Source organism: Pseudoliparis swirei, chromosome 3 (assembly GCF_029220125.1).
Source record: "Pseudoliparis swirei isolate HS2019 ecotype Mariana Trench chromosome 3, NWPU_hadal_v1, whole genome shotgun sequence".
Taxonomy (NCBI): domain Eukaryota; kingdom Metazoa; phylum Chordata; class Actinopteri; order Perciformes; family Liparidae; genus Pseudoliparis; species Pseudoliparis swirei.
In genome coordinates, this window is record NC_079390.1 from 489,686 (window position 1) to 509,103 (window position 19,418).

Genomic DNA, 19,418 nt, shown 5'->3' on the forward strand with positions numbered 1-19,418 from the left:
TTGTAATCGGACACGTATACGTGCGTACTTATTATCTTATTATCTCCATTCCCATAGCCGGGCACTTTGTAGAGTAGCTGTAGAAAGAAAGACATCGTGTCTGTGACGTCATTTACGGACTTCTTCTTTTCCTGTTCTCACTTGTTGGTGAAAATCCATGATTCAGAAATATATATATAATAAATACATAAAAGGAGTTCATACATTCAGGAAGACTTTCTCCTTTTTTGGAGAACATGGAGAATCTCAAAGAGTTTGCAATCTGACACGTATACATGCGTACTTATTATCTTACGCTGAAGGTCTGTGGCTCATCTTAAGCTTGTAAAAAATGACCTATTTTTGAAGTTTCTGCTCTGAATAACATACCCAAAGTGAAAAGGCGCATCTCTTCAACCATGAAGGCTGTTTGGAACATGTTGGTGTTCTAAAAAAGGCGAAGCATGTGAGCTTCAGTTCAGATGTGCATGAAACTGGGTCATGATGATGATATCTGGACGTCAAAGCTTTGAGCCCCACGAAGCCGAGAGCCATCTGGAGAAGACGTCTCTAGGGACGACATCTTTGACAGTCGGCTACTCGCACAAATGTAAATTAATAAGGACTTAAGCCAAGAGGAGGATAATTATTGAGGGCTGAGCTGGACTGGAATTTGGGCTCTTTTTTTAATGAGGGGACGTTCAAATGATTTCATGTGCCCAGGAGTTCAGAGATTTCCCTCCAGAAGTCATTAAAATCCATCGGCTTCTCGCATAAGAAGAGGAATATGTTTGCTTTATACTTTACAATAAGAAACTTGACACTAAATAACTTGATCTTAACGCCGGTGACTCGTTACTTTGCTTGGCCTCGGCCTCGATGACCTGGAGTTACTTCATCACCGAAACCCAGAGATTAAACATCATGTTCTACAAACTACTCGTTTTCCTTTTGTATTCAATCCGGCAGCAGCCGGTGGAACTGAAGCGACACGAGGCGCCGACTGCTGCTCTGAGTCGACTGCTGCCGCTCTGAGTCGACTGCTGCCGCTCTGAGCCGACTGCTGCCGCTCTGAGCCGACTGCTGCTCTGAGTCGACTGCTGCCGCTCTGCTGCCGCTCTGAGCCGACTGCTGCGGCAGCCGCTTGAACACAACGCTCCGGCAGCGGTGGAGCAGTTCAATTCAGTTTATTTGTATCGCCCATTTTCACAAATTAGAAATTCCCCTCAGTGCTTTACAGTCTGTACATATAGACATCCCTGACCTTTGACCTTTGACCTCACATGGGATCAGGAACAACTCCCAAACAACCCTTCAGGGTCAGACCCCTTGAGGAGAGAACAGAGGAGGATCCCTCTCCAGGATGGACAGGTGTCATAGATGTCATGTGACCAGAAGGAATCATTACACACACATTAAAACACAGGAACAACACAATGAAGATGACAGAGTGGATGAAGAGTTGGTAGTCGGCATATTCCACCATCCAGACCTCCACCATCCATCAGGTGGAGGTAGAGAGGAGGAGTGGGCGGAGTCTCAGCAGTGGGCGGAGTCTCAGCAGTGGGCGGAGTGTCAGCAGTGCCGCCTCCCTTTGAAGTCCAATATGATGCTCATTTAATTTTAATGCCCCTGGAGCTCTACTGTATATGTGGAAAATGAAGCAAATAGGACTGAGACATTGAGTGAGGGAGAGAGAGGGGGGAGAGGGAGGGAGAGAGGGAGAGAGAACATCCTCACTTCTTCATATACGTTCCACGGCTCTGATGGGAAGTCGTCGCCTTCTAAAGATAAATATATTTTATTTTACTTCCCATACATGGAGCCGAGTGGAGGGACCCGAGGCGTACAGAGAGTTTATTCGTGGGTCTAGGTGATCGTGCGTGGAGCTGTTTGGTTTCTCTGTGAGCTCATTTGGGATCCCCGTGGCGCGCAGAGCAAGTCAGAAAACTCATTGACATTCACGGCATCTTGGGATCATCTCTCCTTGGTCTCTATTTGAGCTTTTATGGAAGACATCCACCTTCCAGTTGGCTGTATAACAGTAAACACCTTGTTTTAGCCATGTATGTATATTTATATGGATTTTCTTTTGTTGTACCAATACTCCAGGGCTGCACATTTTTCCGCATCTCATTTTCAGTCTGCATACATTCTAACGATGATAAAACAGTAATAAGAACTAGTATTCATAGCCAGTAGTGGTGATAGTGAGTGTGCAAAGGCATGGGGGGGGGGGGGGGGGTGCATAGTTTAACAAAAGGACATCCCACAGGACGGCACGCCAATCTTCATTTTTATATATATATATATTTTGCCACATCGACGCTTCCAGCTAAAAAAAAACCTTCTTCAGCATTTATTCTGTCCGTGTCCAAACACACGCCGGATGAAGGCGCCTCGTCTTCTTCTGGCGTCCGACGGCGAGGTGTGAAGCCTGAGCAACGGAGATTCACTTCTACACGGAGAGTGCAACATTCATCAGTTTAGCAGAACTCCAATCCTCCTTCTTTTTATTTATTGCCGCAAGAAAACCTTCTTCAGCATTTATCCTGACTCCACGCCGGAGAGCGGCTTCCTGCCTCGTACATTCGTGCTGCATTTTTTTAATAAAAAGGACTAATTAGGATGCCGCCTCCCCTTTTTATCATCTCCATCCGAGTCTTGTTGGAGCTTTTGCCGCCGCGCGTCGCCTCGTCTCCGCCGCTGTAATCCATCCTCTCATATTGTCACGTCAGGATATATTCTGGCGGCGCCGTGGGAGTAGCCGGCGTCGTCTCGGAGAGAAGACGGTAACTCAGAGGAGCTCGCAGGCCCGGAGCGTCGCGGGAGGGGAAGGGGATGGATGGGGATGCTGCAGAGGGCACAGATGCATTGTGGGAAATGGGACCGGAGCTTGTCAGTACATGGACAAAGCATGAGGTGTTCTGGCGTGAGGAGAAGGACGTGTCCCCGGAGGCGCCGCGGCGTCTCCTCGCCGACAAGGAAACAAGGTTTTACATTTCTGAAGCGCCTCTTACACCCGGTGCAGGGACGATGACGTCATCGTGTCATACAGGTAGAGAGGGATCATTTAGTTTAGTTCATTTAATGTGGTCAGGAGTAAAGTGACTTTTGGAGTCTTTCACTTTGAGAACAAATTAATTAAACCATCAACTATAATCATGAAATCACCTTTTGTGTTACTTTGGCCTCAGGAAACGACAATTTACAGGAAATCAAACATTTCCAACAACAATGGAGAACACACATTTATCTGAAAGGGCACCATGTATTGTGAGGGCCTGAGGGGGGAGGTGGTGGCTGGAGTCTACGTTCCAGAAGGCTCCACCCACTCGTTCAGGAGATCTCGGCCAGGTGTGTGAAGAGACGCACCTGATCGAGATCTCCTCATCAGGGAGAGGAATAAAAGGGCGAGGAGGAGGCAGAGGAGGAGGCTCCTCCTCTGCCTGAAGAAGATGAAGCCTGTAAGTCGGCTCGCGGCCCGGCGGAGACGGATCCCGTGAGGAAGAGACGGAGCTCGAGTCTGAGCGACTCTCTCACTTCTTATTTGTTTAATTTGAAACTCTTAAACTCTGCCTGACCTTGCCCGTGCCATCGTGTCACAGTGAGAAGATGGTGTTGAACACTTGTCTTCACAAGAAGTGTCTGGCCATATATGTTATGAGACATTGACATGATTTACTTGACATTTTCTTTGTGATATTGTGATATTTTTCATCTTTTCGTTGGATTTTCTATTGAATTTGATTGATTTGAGCATGTTTCATATCGAGGATTTGATGCCTGAAGATGAAGATGTTTCAATTCCATTGAACTTCGTGCAGACGTGCATTCAAAGGTTTCTCATGATTTCATCATCACACCTGTCAATCATGTGAGGCTCAGATAACACCTGGAATACCTCCTAGAGCTGCTTTCACAACAAGGACGCGCTCCCTCGTGCTTTACTGGTCCTGAAGACGTAGACCCAACGTCATGAAACTTATTGTACGTGATGAATAATTAATATTCTTATGTTTCTTTTCAGTGAAACCAACGGTGATCCACACGGACATGTTCGTCAACAGCATCGGGCCGGTGAACGCCATCAACATGGTGAGTGGAGCTGAACTCTGGCGTGGCCGTGACTCTGCATGTGTGACCGATGGAGATCATGGACGGGTTAACCACCACTCTGCCCTCTGCCCTTCTAGTGGGGCAACACAATGCAGGTGTAGTTGTTGTTGTTGTTGTGTATTTTTTTACAGTCAATCATTAAAATACAATATTATTCGATATAATATACAAGAAAGACTGAAACGGTATAGGTAGAAGCAAAAAATGCTTATATATTCCTAAATTATTATAATCAAATAAATCAGAAAATTACTATAAAATAAAGAAAAATAACAAAGAAAAAAAAGAATATAATATATATATTTTTATATATATACAAATATATATATATATTTTATATATCTCCACATACATCTTCCATATACATACATTTCAATTACACTTCTAACCCTCAAAAATTGTTTTTATTAATAATACTTTTGAAAACCAAAAATATCATCATTCAAAGTTTTTCAACCAGGAGTGAGCCATCCCTCTTATCTCATACTTCTCCAATGTCCTCAATAATTTACTGTGATCTATCATATCAAAAGCCTTCTGGAGGTCAATGTAAACACCAATAGAATATTCATCATCTTCAACTGCCTTTGTTATTCCTTCCATCCCCATTAGTGCACGAGTCGTAGTTCTATTTTTCCTAAATCCATACTGATGTTCAATTAATAATTTATTTTTACTTATAAAGTGATCCAAGTTTTTGCAGGAATAACTTGCAGGTGTCCTTTGCAGCAGGCGGATGAACGCCGTCCCATTATTGCACCGGTGTTGCATGGAACATCTTTTATTTTGAAAATTAGACGACTCTCAGAGACGGATGTCAACCGCCTGAGAGACGTCGAGTCCGGAGACGTTCTCACGCTGGGGTTGCCAAGAATTGCATCAGCCGCAGTCTGAGGTGTCGCCCGTTGCTCTTTGTTTATTCAAGTCAACAACAGGTTGTGATGGTTTGGAGACAGTTTGTTGTTGTTGTTTAAAAAAAAATCTGTTTTAATGGTGAAAGCACTACATCTGGGTTGAGCTAACTGTAACTACAACGCTATTTGTTTTTGATGAACATTTAATTAAAAGGTTGCATTTCAAGTATTTAAGTTATTTGTTTTTATTATTTCCACATTTATTTTGATTTTTTTATTCAAAAGTTGTAAAATGCTGTATTTGTATATATTGAGTAACATATAAGTGAAATATATGGTTTGTTACAGGAGAAAATTAAAATCCCAAATGGCCGCCAACATGTCCGTTTTGGAGACCTGGACTCAAACCTCTAACTTTGTTCTGCTTCACTTCTTCAAAGTTAACCTTTGCAGGGAGAATGTTCAAATATTTTTATATGATCTGAGAGAGTTTTAAACCTTTTCAACTGCCTCATTCCAAACATATAATCATCCTTGAAGTGCTTTTTTTCAATTCGGACCTGACATTTTTATTTACTCTCACCCAGTAACATATAGACTGATATCTACACATCTGAACAAAAGAAATACAACAAAAAAGATTAATATATCCCTAGTGGTTGCAGACATCCAGCCTTTTTAGTTTGGGTTTGCAATTTTCAGAGCAGAGGCCTAAAAAAAAGCTTGGTGCTTAAAAGTTACGTTATTTACGACAACTGATGAAGTCGTAATAGAATAAACAGCATAAAATCATCCTTTTCATCACCTCTTTATTACTTGAAGATGCAGAAAGCTCTTTATACCCACGAAGCCCGTGGAGCTTTTGTTCCTGCAGTTGCAGCCAATAAGAGTGGGAGCGCTGCGTTTCGCTTCCAGCTCCCAGAACCCATCAGCGCGGTCCTATTAATACAAAAAACAATGTGGCATGTTGGAACTGGATCTCAGTTTCAGAGAGGAAGATGTTCTTTGGTTCTGTTTTAACTAATGTGGAATATTAATGGACCACATATAGCTGTGATTCTGCAGAGAGGAGTCCTTATGATGGGGGAGTAGGGCTGCAACCCGTGTCTGAAACACACCGGGGCAAAGGCCAAAAGATTCAAGATTCAAGATTCAAGATTCAAGATGTTTTATTTGTCACATACACACACAGGGTGTGCAGTGAAATGAAAGTGGCAATGCTCAGCAGGAATGTGCAAGGGCAACAAGTACACACTATTTACAAATAAAAAACAACACAATATTTACAGTAAGTGTGTGTGTGTGTGTGTGTGTGTGTGTGTGTGTGTGTGCCTAAGAGGGGCAGTTGTGTGGGTCTATGTGGGGGTCCTGGTGAGGTCGGAGTTCACAATCCTGATGGCCTGAGGAAAGAAACTCCGTCTCAGTCTCTCTGTTCTTGCAGCGTGACTACGGGGCGCCTGCCTGATCGCAGCAGCTGAAACAGTCTGTTGTTGGGGTGGTGAGGATCCTTCATGATCCTGCCGGCTCTGGTTCTGCACCTCCTGGTGTACAAGTCCTGCAGGGTGGGAGTGTAGTTCAATAGTGCGCTCAGCCGAACGCACTACTCTCTGCAGAGCCTTCCTGTCCTGGCGGAGCAGTTGCCAAACCAGGCTGTGATGCTTCCTGTCAGGACGCTCTCTACAGCTCCAGAGTAGAAGGACTGAAGGATCCTCTGGGAAACTTTAAATTTCCTCAGCTGCCTGAGGTGGTAGAGCCGCTGCCTTGCCTTTCTCACCAGAGTGTCTGTGTTTGTTGACCATGTCAGATCCTCGGTGATGTGGACTCCCAGGTATTTATACCCGCTCACCCTCTCCACAGTAGTCCCGTTAATCCCCAGTGGTGAGTACGTCCTCTGTTGTTGTACCCTCCTAAAGTCCACAATCAGCTCCTTAGTTTTGGTGACATTCATGATGAGGCTGTTGTCCTGGCACCAGATCAGCAACTTCCTCCAGGTAGGCCTTCTCGTCGTTGTCGGAGATCAGGCCCACCACCACTGTGTCATCCGCAAACTTGATGATGGTGTTGAGCTGAACCTGGCCACACAGTCATGTGTGTACAGGGAGTACAGTAGGGGCTGAGGACGCAACCCTGGGGGATCCTGTGTTCAGGGTGAGGGATTTGGAGGTGTGTCTGCCCACCCTGACCACCTGTGGCCTGGCGGTCAGGAAGTCCAGGATCCAAGCACACAGGGGGTGTTCAGTCCCAGCTCAATCAGCTTGCCGCCAGTCTGGAGGGACTATGGTGTTGAAAGCTGAACTATAATCAATGAACAGCAGTCTCACATAGCCCCCTCTGGCTGTCCAGATGAGCATGTGTGGTGTGCAGTAACTGGGAGACAGCATCATCCGTGGATCTGTTTGGGCGATAAGCAAACTGCAGCGGGTCCATGGAGGAAAGGAGGAAGGCGCAGATGTAGTCCTTTATCAGCCTCTCAAAGCATTTCATGACCACCGAGGTGAGGGCCACCGGTCGGTAGTCATTCATACATGCTGGAGAAGCATTCTTGGGCACAGGGACAATAGTGGATCTCTTGAAGCAGGCGGGGACCACGGACTCAGCCAGGGAGAGGTTGAATATTGTGGTGAACACTGGAGCTAGCTGGTTAGCACAGGTCTTCAGTACTCGCCCAGATATGCCATCTGGACCTGCAGCTTTCCTGGTGTTCACCCTCAACAGAGCCCTCCTCACACTGTGCTCGGTCACAGAGAGTGTGTGTTCATCCCGAGCGGTAGAACTCACCTCGGCTACGCTAACGGTGTTCTTGTTATGCGGCGAGCTAGCGGTGTTGTTGCTAGCCGCAAACGGTGCATAAAATGAGTGCAGGACCTCCGCTAGGGATGCGTCGGCACTCACCATTCGCGAGGTCTGCTCTGGTAGTCTGTGATAGTCCGTAGCCCCTGCCATAGGCGCCTGGTGTCGCGCTGCTCCATCTGTGATTCCACTCTGTCTCGGTACCTCCTCTTGGCCTCCTTCACCCCTCCTCAGTCCATAGACCGCTGCCTTGTACTCGTCCATGTTGCGGATACAAGACCGGAGTTATAGGCAGCAATGCAGGCGTTCACAGCTTCACGGATGGATCTATCAACCCACGGCTTTTGGTTAGGAAAGTCCCTAACTTTTACCGTGGGGACGATGGTGTCCGCTAAGCGTTGCTATGAGGCTCATTGCTACTTCAAAACTCGCTGGCGTCACTGGAACTGGATTGGATCATGTCCCAGTCGGCGACACGCAGAGCGTCCTGTAGCTCAGCCTCTGATTGGTCAGACCACCGCTTCGTTCCTCGTCACTACCGCTTCCCGCGATCCTTTGTTTATACTCCGGAAGCAGAAAAATGGCGGCATGGTCCGATTTGCGAGCGGAGAGAGAGACAGCCTTGTAGCCTCTCTTGAATGGCGTATAGCAGTGGTCCAACGTTCTTTCCTCTGGTAGCACACGTAATGTGCTGGTGAAAGTTCGGCATGACTTTTTAGGTTTGCCTTGTTAAAGTCCCCAGCCACCACCACAGCCGCGTCGGGATACTTGTTCTGATGCCGACATAACACATCATGTAGGTCCGATAGTGCTACGTCGGTGTCCGCTTGTGGTGGAATGTAGACGGCTGTGGTGATGACCGAGCTGAACTCCCGGGGAAGGTAGAATGGACGGCATGAGATCGTCAGATGCAAAACTGCCGTCAGATGCAAAACTGCCCTTAAGAACGATCATGTTACTGGGGGCGGGGCAAACGACGCCCCATTATGTCCTCTAATAATCCTGATAATTTAATGATCTTGTCAAAAACATCGTCGCCGATATGACCCGGTCCAGAATCTATTAGACTACTGATAGTCTTATTATTGTCTAATAGTCTTATGCCTAATAGTCTTATTACTGACTGATAGTCTAATTATTGCCATTTGATGACAATTGCTCATATACTGTAAGCCTATAAGTATATTTATTATTTTTTGAACAAAAGATTGTTATTCCACAAGTTTCAAAAAGTGCCCCATATATATATATATATATATATATGTGTGTATATATATACGTATATATATATATGTATATATATATGTGTATATGTATATATATATATATGTGTGTGTGTATATATATGTATGTATATATATATTAGGGCTGTCAGCGTTAACGCATTAATATATGCGATTAATTTGGCCGCGTTAACGCACTAAAATATTTTAACGCAATTAACGCATTTTTTTATTTTTTATTTTTTATTTTTTTAACCGCGGCAGTACGGTTTGACACTGTTTCCGTTTTTAAAACAATCATTTCTCCGCGAAAATAAGGAGCAGAAATCAGTTTAACTCGTGGATGAATCAGTCGGGTTTCCTCCTGCTCCTCCTTCCTCCCGTCTCCCCCTCTGACACACAGAGGAACGGAGGGGCGACGTGTCGGGGGACGCGGCGCGGAAAGAACTCGACACACGAAACCTTCAACGTGGTTGGTCAAACCAATGAACACTCAGTAAATCACAAAGGACCTCCCACCTCACAGGTTAGGCTCATTAGCAGCCTGTCAGTCAGAGAGCAGAGAACACGGCGCGAGGACAATGAGGCTCATTTCAGAGCTGAGATTGTTCTGGAATGTTTGATGTATAACACGTGGGGGTGTGTCACATGCAAAAGACTTTAAACGGTGAATTTAATTTATTTTGTAAAATGTATAAAATGCCCCCAGCCTCCAGAGGGTTAACGTGACATATTTGAATGTCAGTCAGTTACCAAGGCCACTGGTTCTGCTGTTCAGTGTTAAAGATGACAGGACCAATGGGGTCTCAATATATTTCTTTTTTACTAATCTGATGTTTCACTGAAGAAACAATTTATCATCCACGATATTAAATACCTCGCTGGCACTTTATATGTAGGAGCCTCTTTGAAAACACAGCTCTGTGTGAAGTTTTGTCTTTAAAAGAAGGAAACACTTTTAACCCTTGTGTTGCCTTGGTCATTTTGACCCGATTAAATATTTAACCCTCCCCCCGCCTTTGGGTCATTTTGACCCGATTCAATGTTTCACCCTCCTGTTACCTTTATATTTACTAACATATTTTACCCTTTGGGTTCAATTTGACGCCAGCAATTAAAACCTCCAGAAAATTATTAGAATTAATATTGTTTTCCAAGTTTAAGTGTGAGGCACTTTGTTTGTTTGTTGACTACCGAAAGAACACCGACATTAAACATTGAATGGGGTCAAATTAACCCAAGGCGGCAGGAGGGTGTAATATTGATTCGGGTCAAAATGACCCAGGCAACACAAGGGTTAAACGGTGAATTTAATTTTTTTGTAAAATGTATAAAATGCCCCCAGCCTCCAGAGGGTTAACGTGACATATTTGAATGTCAGTCAGTTACCAAGGCCACTGGTTCTGCTGTGTTCAATGTTAAAGATGACAGGACCAATGGGGTCTCAATATACTTTTTTTTTTTTACTAATCTGATGTTTCACTGAAGAAACAATTTATCATCCACGATATTAAATACCTTGCTGGCACTTTATAGGTAGGAGCCTCTTTGAAAACACAGCTCTGTGTGAAGTTTTGTCTTTAAAAAGAATGAACTTTTAACTTTTAATTGCGATTAATCGCGATTAATCGCGATTAATCGCGATTAATTAATCGCAATTTCAAAATGTGCGATTAATTAGTTAATTTTTTTAAATCGATTGACAGCCCTAATATATATATGTGTGTGTGTATATATATATATATGTGTGTGTGTGTATATATATATATGTGTATATATATATATATATATATATGTGTGTGTATATATATGTATATGTGTGTGTGTGTGTATATATGTATATATATATATCCATGTGTGTGTGTATGTATATGTGTATATATATGTGTGTGTGTATATATGTATATATATATGTGTGTGTGTATATGTATATATGTAGATGTGTATATGTGTGTGTGTGTGTGTGTGTTGTGTAAGCACACAAGTTGAACCACTTTCTCCAGCACAATGTGGAGCTCCAGAGGATCCGAAGGCCTTTAATCTTTCTCTCATTACATTTGAACTCTCTCTGTCCTTTGGGGACGATGAGGACGTTGAAAGGGAACGTCACCTGGTGAAAATGTTGTTTTTAGAATCTCATTTAGGATTTACACGTTATTATTGCGCTGAGCTTTGTCCGGAAGATAACGCCTTCATGCCCTCAAATCCCCATTGTGTCGTATTTCTCTCTCATCCCGTGGTTCACTTTGAACCTCGGGGCCGAATCACTGGATAAACATGAAGGGCCGCCGGAGCCCTCTCGCCCGCTGGTCTCCTCGCTCACAAGCCCACGTTCCACCTCTCCGGCCCTTTCATACCCTCACACATGCGTCTCCTCACGGCTCCACGGGGCTGAATGGGAGACAGAAGGTTGAGTCGGGCTCGGGAAAATGAGGTTAGATAATATTTGAGCCGAACAAGGGGACGTATTAATTGCCCCGTTGAACATTTAATTTTCAGGTTGAGGGCTTCAGGATGGTCTGTTTCAGCAGAACTCTTTAGGAGGGACAAAAGGTCTTCTGGGCCTGAATAGAAACTCTTTTAATAAAGTGAAAAGTGTCTGCAGATGAGTTCCAGCAGTGAGTTTCCACCGCGATAGAAAAAGTTTCCCTCAGACAGAAGAAACAATTACATAAAATCTCATTGGATATTCAGATACGAGGGTTTTTAATCGAGTGTGTTAACATGAAGTGTCTTTAGCTTCTTTTTAACATGTTTTATTGTAAGACAAAAGACAATACATAGACATAACACCGAGAGGACGACGAAACGGTGGACACATCTTCATAAAGTCAGTATTGAGAAAAAGAAATAAATGAATAAAATAAAATAAATGAATAAAATACATTTAATTAACTAAATAAATAAAATAACAAAATAAATAAATAAAATAAACAATGTGTACTTAAATATATACTATTTACGTGGAATTAAATTGGTTTCCAGGCAAGGGAAAATAAAAAATAACTTAAATGAATTAAGATGAATTAACGAACCAATAAGATGAATGGTGTCATGTTTGTAAACATATAGTGAATGATGACCAGATGTCGTGGTGTTCTGTTGTGGTGTAAATGATGAGGTAAGTTTTTCCATTGAAATATATTCTGGCATTACATTTTTCCAGTGTGTGATATGTGTGTTATTCCTTGATTTCCATGAGTATTGTTTTCTTGGTGATAGTTAGGGCCACGAGAAGTATTTGGTTTATTCTTCAGCTTCTAACCTGACGCCTCGTCCCTCTTCAGGAATACACCATCGACATCTTCTTCGCCCAGACGTGGTACGACCGCCGGCTGAAGTTCAACAGCACGATGAAGGTGCTGCGTCTCAACAGCAACATGGTCGGGAAGATCTGGATCCCGGACACCTTCTTCCGCAACTCCAAGAAGGCCGACGCCCACTGGATCACCACGCCCAATCGTATGCTTCGTATCTGGAACGACGGTCGGATCCTCTACACCCTCAGGTGAGACGCCGGGGACGCAGTAACCCATTCGGCTATCGCGCAACAGTTGAACTGTTTCAGAAGTATTTAAGTATTTAATTCACCTTTTAATCCCATTGAAAGCTGACATGTTCTATTTTTATTATATATATTTTTTTATTTATTTTAATTTTAATATATATATATTTATATATTCTTTTTAAAATATATATATATTTTTTAAATATATATATATATATGTTGTTTATATATATATTTTAAATATATATATATATAAATATATATATTTATTAAAATATATATATATTAGGGCTGTCAGCGTTAACGCGTTAATCTATGCGATTAATTTGGCCGCGTTAACGCACTAAAATATTTTAACGCAATTAACGCAACTTTGTTTACTTCCGGTGTTCGTTGACGTTTTTACACTCAAACCGAGTGTCAAACCGCGGCAGTACGGTTTAACACTGTTTCCGTTTTAAAAACAATTATTTCTCCGCGAAAATAAGGAGCATAAATGAGTTTAACTCGTGGATGAATCAGTCGGGTTTCCTCCTGCTCTCCTTCCTCCCGTCTCCACCTCTGATACACAGAGGAACAGAGGGGCGACGTGTCGGGGGACGCGGCGCGGAAAGAACTCGTCACACGAAACCTTCACCGTGATTGGTCAATCCGTTTGTCTGTCAACATTTTGGGAAAAAAACAACCAATGAACACTCAGTAAATCACAAAGGACCTCCCACCTCACAGGTGAGGCTCTATAGCAGCCTGTCAGTCAGAGAGCAGAGAACACGGCACCAGGACAACTGAGCCTCATTGAATAGAGCTGAGATTGTTCTGGAATGTTTGATGTATAACACGTGGGGGTGTGTCATATGCAAACGCCTTTAAAAGGTGAATTTAATTTTTTTCGGTAAAATGTATAAAATGCCCCCAGCCTCCAGAGGGTGAACGTGACATATGTGAATGTCAGTCAGTTACCAAGGCCACTGGTTCTGCTGTTCAGTGTTAAAGATGACAGGACCAATGGGGTCTCAATATACTTCTTTTTTTTTACTAATCTGATGTTTCACTGAAGAAACAATTTATCATCCACGATATTAAATACCTCGCTGGCACTTTATAGGTAGGAGCCTCTTTGAAAACACAGCTCTGTGTGAAGTTTGGTCTTTAAAAAGAATGAACTTTTAACTTTTAATTGCGATTAATCGCGATTAATCGCGATTAATGAATTTCAAAATGTGCGATTAATTAGTTAATTTTTTTAAATCGATTGACAGCCCTAATATATATATATACACACACATATACCCTGTTGGATTCCCATCCTTTTCTTCTTCTCCTGTGTTGGAAAGATAGCTAAGATAAACATATATTATTCATACAAACAAGTATCTGTAGTGCTCTCAGTTGAATAAAGCAGAAAACAAATAGATAAAACACATAATAATTAGTCTCAATTCAACAGTTTGGACCTAAAGACTAAGAACTGACGATAAGTGTGAAGCATTTAATTCCCCCCCTGCATTATGATCACTGTGTTGCCGCCACGGTGCTTCCAGCTCCTCCTGGATCCAGCATGAGGATCGGTGTGTGCTGAAGTACTCCTCACACACATCCCTCTGTGCCCTGAACAGGTTCACAGCGCGGCGTTTTAAACTCAACGTTTATCAAAATGAGTCAAATCTGTCCGGCGGAAGTCGTTTGTGACCAAGTCAAAGTGTCAAAGTGTAACAGCATTACCTTTAACGTGTCCGGCGCTCCTACACAGCTTATTAAGGTTTAAACATTTGTAATTTTTCTATTATATATATTTGTTCTAATCTTTCTAAAGAAAATATAACTGTAATGCTAAATAAAGTCATTTCTTTACGGTGTAATGGCCTGATCCAGCCTGCAGAGCCATTGATTGGGCTAATATATGAATATATATATATATAATAGTTTGACTGCTATGAGTGAAATGTGATGGATGAATTGTGTGTTATCATGTTTTGCATGCCATCATGAATCCATTAAACGTTAACACCGACGCCACACACACCTCGCCGGTGATGATAAGAGAATCTTTCTGGAGCTGTGATGGATGAACACGACCCGGCCACTTCGTTAACGCGCTCAGGGCGGGACCTGCGGTTAATTAGGATGCTGTGATTGGGAGGACAATGATACATGACAATAATGTGTGTGTGTGTGTGTGTGTGTGTGTGTGTGTGTGTAAAGTCATCTAAGGTCATCCTCCCATTAAGAGAAAGTTTAATGACTTTGTCTTCAAACTCCCTCAAGAGTGATGAGTCGAGCCGTGTGAGTGTGTTGCTGTGGGAACATATATTTAGTTGTGTTCATTTTCATTAACTATGTTTGTGCAGTAATAAATGTTATATATTTATACACACTGTATATATATATATATATATATATATATATATATATATAGTACTTCTTTGACATTTAAATGTTGCCTGCAGGTTGACCATCGATGCCGAGTGTCAGCTCAAGCTGAACAACTTCCCGATGGACGAGCACTCGTGTCCCCTGGAGTTCTCCAGCTGTAAGTCCGCCGTACGCCGATGACCTTCTGCTCGACCTCTTCCGTGCACGTGCATGGCGTGCACGTGCACGAGCACGAGCAACACATGAGCTCCACAAACACGTCATTTAAGGCCTTGTTATGCAACAAGCTCAGGATTCTGTTAGACCTCTCCAATATTGTTTTTTTGTCACTCAGTGCGTTTACATGCAATCGAATTATTGGCTTAGTCGGACTGAAATCGAATTATCCGTTTCATGTAAACACCTTAGTCGGACTATGTGTTTGTCCGTCAGTCCCGATAACACACTGATAGCAGCTCGGTCCCAGTTGATAGTCGACCGACTCTCGCGAACTCTAGAAATTCGATTGATCGGAACTGGACTTTGCGCGCATGCTCGCATGCGCGCCGCCTCCTCCTCCTCCCTCCTCCCATGTCGACGAGAGGTTGAAGTTGATAAATTAAATTCTCCGTGTTCTTCGTCGGCGGCGGTGTCTTCTCTCCATCATCAACACAGCCAATAGCGCCATTTGCAGACAACACTGCTCAGTGGCGGGCCGTGTTCTATCTGGGCCTTCAATGCCTTACTACCTAACAACTGAACAAACTAATATAGTTAAACAGTGTTCCGGTGGTGGGTCACGGGGCTTTATTGAGCAGAAGGAAAAGAGAAAAAGATAAAGTTTCTTGTGTTATTGAAGTATTAAAAACCCTAAAGTTACACTGAGAATTGAGGGATCATGAAGAATGATATATATGTTGTGTATATTGTGTATGATGTGTGTGTATTGTATCACATGCATCACATATGAAGATGAAAATTACGCAAATATGAAAACACAATTAATGAGTTCTTTTTAATGAATCTTTCAATCTTCTCCTCTTGTTGTTCACGCTCTCATTTACCTGCTCATTGTGCAGCTCCGCTATGTGTCCCAGATCCGCTCAAAAAGCCCCGAGTTGTCAAAGCACGAGCCCTTGTCTGCATCTCGTTTGCTCTGGTGTCTGGGTGTTGCCTCGGTTAGCTCTGGCAAGTTTGCCTCCAACACAAAAAGCCAACACCGCAAGTCACTACAGCAGTCCAGCCCCGAGCAGTGCAACATGCAGAGCAGCCAGTGGCTGCGCAGCGGGTTGAGCCGTAGTTGGACGAGCCCCTGGAGTTCTTTCCCGCCCCCGGCTGTTACCGTCGGCGTCCGCGTCTCTTTCAGTTGAGAGATTCGTTATAATTATATCTATTCAAATAGAATCGATTTTCTCGATATATTCTCCTTAATCCGTGATTTCTCTCCTCACAGCTTTTAATATTTTGTCATTCTATTTACGTTCTAATTCTGAGGTTTTCACCTTCTGAGGTTCCATAGACCCGCCTCTCAATATTGGTCTCAATACAAGTAATCCAATCCTCCGAATGGCTCCTGGCTCCTGTGTTCCTCGGGGCCTTCTAGCCCTCCCTAGAGGTTGCTCTAACAACTGATAAAACTGAGAAACATCGTCAACATTCATTCACTTGGAAGCTAGCCTGGCCACATATTATTTCCTGGCAAGGCTAGGGGCAGATGAAGGCCCCCTGCAAACCATCGAGCCCTGATACCATTTGGATAAAGATCAAGATAAAACCAGCCTCCTCATATCCAAACTGGCGCTAGCACAGCACTGAGAAGAGCTAGGGCAGCTATAAAATTAAGAGAATAAAGTGAAGAATAACTAATAAAAATATACATATTTGTGGGCAAATATGTTTCATAAAAAATACATATTTCTGGTGATGTTGGGCCATGTTCGGCCTTGCTAGCCTAATGACCCTTCACTGTAATCAGTAGACACACCATGGAAGAATAGTAGGATGCCAACCGCCTGTCCTGTTGCTGGCTCTGTTCTAGAAATGTTGTTGGAAATAGTGGTATCGAGGTCAGCTGAAGCGTATCGAAACGATGTTGTGAACAAACAGCGCGAGGCTAATATGAAGATATGTATTTCAACAGCCATGAATGAAAAGCTCTACATAATGTAAGATGGGAACACAGATACCAAAAAAGATTCAGAAAGATCGACTAAAGCAATATTGGACCGACTTAAATTTTGTAAAAAATTATTTTAGACATATTAACATAAAACAAATACAAAAATATCATCATGTGATGTCTGAGGAGAATCGTTTGTTACATTCACTCATTTGTAGTGTGTAGTGGCATCAATCAGGAGATGAATAGTAGATGACTCATTGACCTCCGGCTAAGCACTGATGGATCTGTGTCTGCACGCCATCAATAATGTTCTGGAGAACATTTAAAAAATTGACTCAAGTCCAAACTGATTGGGGGGGGGGGGGTACGCTATGCTAACGAGGCCGCTATGGATCTACAGAAAGATGCACCATGGGATATTCTCCAGAGAGGACGCTTCCTCTTAAATAGCCGAGGCCTAGAAATAAAACGGAGGCTTTCATTTAAACAGAATGAAAGCTGCGGATGTTTCCACGACTTTGATTAAAAAAAGAAATCTCTTGATGTGCGGCACACGAGCTCCACCTCCACCTCCATCTCCACCTCCATCTCCATCTCCACCTCCGGCGGCGGCGTATCACGCGGCCATGTTCTCTCAAACACGTGCCCCGGCAGCCCGAGCCTCTTCTGGAGCTCCTCGGACTCGCCTCCTCCCAGCGTTCCTCCTCCCAGCGAGTTTTCATGTTTTATATATTTCAAAATGTATGCTCTAAATTAGCATTACCATTTTTTATTTAAAGCACACCATCCCCCACCCCCTTCAGATGGACTCTAACTGTGCCCCCCCCCCCCCCCCACCCAGATGGATACCCCCGGGAGGAGATCATCTACAAGTGGAAGAGGAGCTCGGTGGAGGTGGGGGACATCCGGTCCTGGAGGCTCTACCAGTTCTCCTTCGTGGGCCTGAGGAACACCTCCGGCATCATCAGGACCGTCTCAGGTACGAGGATCGGCCCCCGGGGACGGGTTCTGAGTCGGGGACACGTTACCGTGTGGCAGACATGATCTATTGATCTATTGATCTATTCATCTCTTGATCTATTGATCTGAGGCGGCTGCACAACGTTCATGTTGGGCTGGTGTATTTAATCTGATGGAGGCAACGTCACCGTAATGTGATGATGTCACAACTTTGACGCTCTAGAAAAGCACTATGAATTCAAAGTATTATTATTAATATTATTATTATTATATGGTGGAATTGTAATCCTGGAAATTATAGAGGAATTAATATGTATTATTTTTTTATTATTTTAAATAATTTGTATTATATGTTAGAGTTTAATTTATGGAAATTAGAGAGGCATCACTATGTATTATTATTTTTAGAAATGTTATTATATGGTGGAATTAAATTTATGGAAATTAAATAGGCATTATTATTATTATTATTATTATTATTATTATTATTATCATCATCAGGCTTTATTCGCAGGCCAGTGACTCTAAAGGCCTTATGAAATAAACTTGATGTATAAAGTCCATCTTTTAGTCATAACCCATTTAGGTAACGTATCAGTGTCAATTTAAATGAAGATACATACTTAGTGTGTACACTTCTATTCAATTAAAGTATCCTGTAGGTCCCGCTGCCCTCTGGCTATGTTCATTCCTTATAACAGAAGTCTGTAAGGTACAGTATACAATCAAAACCCACGGAGCAGATGGACAACACCTATAAGTACAAGTCATAAGAACAAAACTAATAGGGACTTTAGCAGATCTGCCGCCCTGTGCTTCACCGACACCTGGCTCGGTACAGCGCTGCATCTGTCGGCTTCCAACTCCACCGAGCTTTATATCAATGAAGGTTGGTGCACAGATGTCACGGTGTTAAAGGAACATGCAGCCTCACCTAGAAACTCTTTTAATAAACTGCAAACCATTTTATTCATTTTCCTCATTCATCCTGGTCGGTGTGTATCCCACTCAGGCCTGTGGTGAGGCACTCACCTGGCAGAGCAGATCACCACCATGGAGCACAAACACCCAGACTCCTGCTCATTGTTCTTGGGGACTTCAGAGCAAAAACAAATACAGACAGCACATTAAGTGTAGCACCAGGGACAAAACACACTGGACCACTGCTACACTGTACTAAGGACGATATCGCTCAGTCCCTCGTGCAGCTTTGGGACTCTCTGATCACTGTCTGGTTCATCTTCTCCCGTCCACAGGCAGAAAGCCTGGTGAAGACTGTGAAGAGATGGAGAGGCCAAGCTGGGCTACAGTCCTGCTTGCCTCCACTGATTGGAGTGTTTTGAGGCTGCTGCAGACCTGGATGAGCTGACACATATATCAGCTTGAGGACATGTGTGAAACCTTCTGCACATACAACAACACCTGGTTCACTGCAAGACTCAGGCTAAAGAGGAGGCCTACAGGTGGGGACAAGATTCTGTACAACCAGACCAGAAACACACTGACGAGGG

The 19,418-nt window shown here is 43.2% G+C and overlaps 1 protein-coding gene across 5 annotated transcripts in view; it reads left to right on the forward strand.

Annotated features, from left to right (window-relative positions):
• Window positions 1–19,418, forward strand: part of gabrg2 (gamma-aminobutyric acid type A receptor subunit gamma2) — a 56,827-nt gene that overhangs the window by 13,226 nt on the left and 24,183 nt on the right. For 3 of the 5 annotated variants that reach the window (XM_056443367.1, XM_056443375.1, XM_056443404.1), the window contains exons 3-6: window positions 4,010–4,077; window positions 12,253–12,473; window positions 14,921–15,003; window positions 17,789–17,926. In XM_056443367.1, coding sequence (XP_056299342.1) covers window positions 4,010–4,077; window positions 12,253–12,473; window positions 14,921–15,003; window positions 17,789–17,926 — 510 coding nt within the window. Of the gene's footprint in view, window positions 1–4,009; window positions 4,078–4,154; window positions 4,194–11,290; window positions 11,400–12,252; window positions 12,474–14,920; window positions 15,004–17,788; window positions 17,927–19,418 lie in introns of those variants that run through there. The other 2 variants (XM_056443395.1, XM_056443385.1) reach the window with 2 other exon arrangements.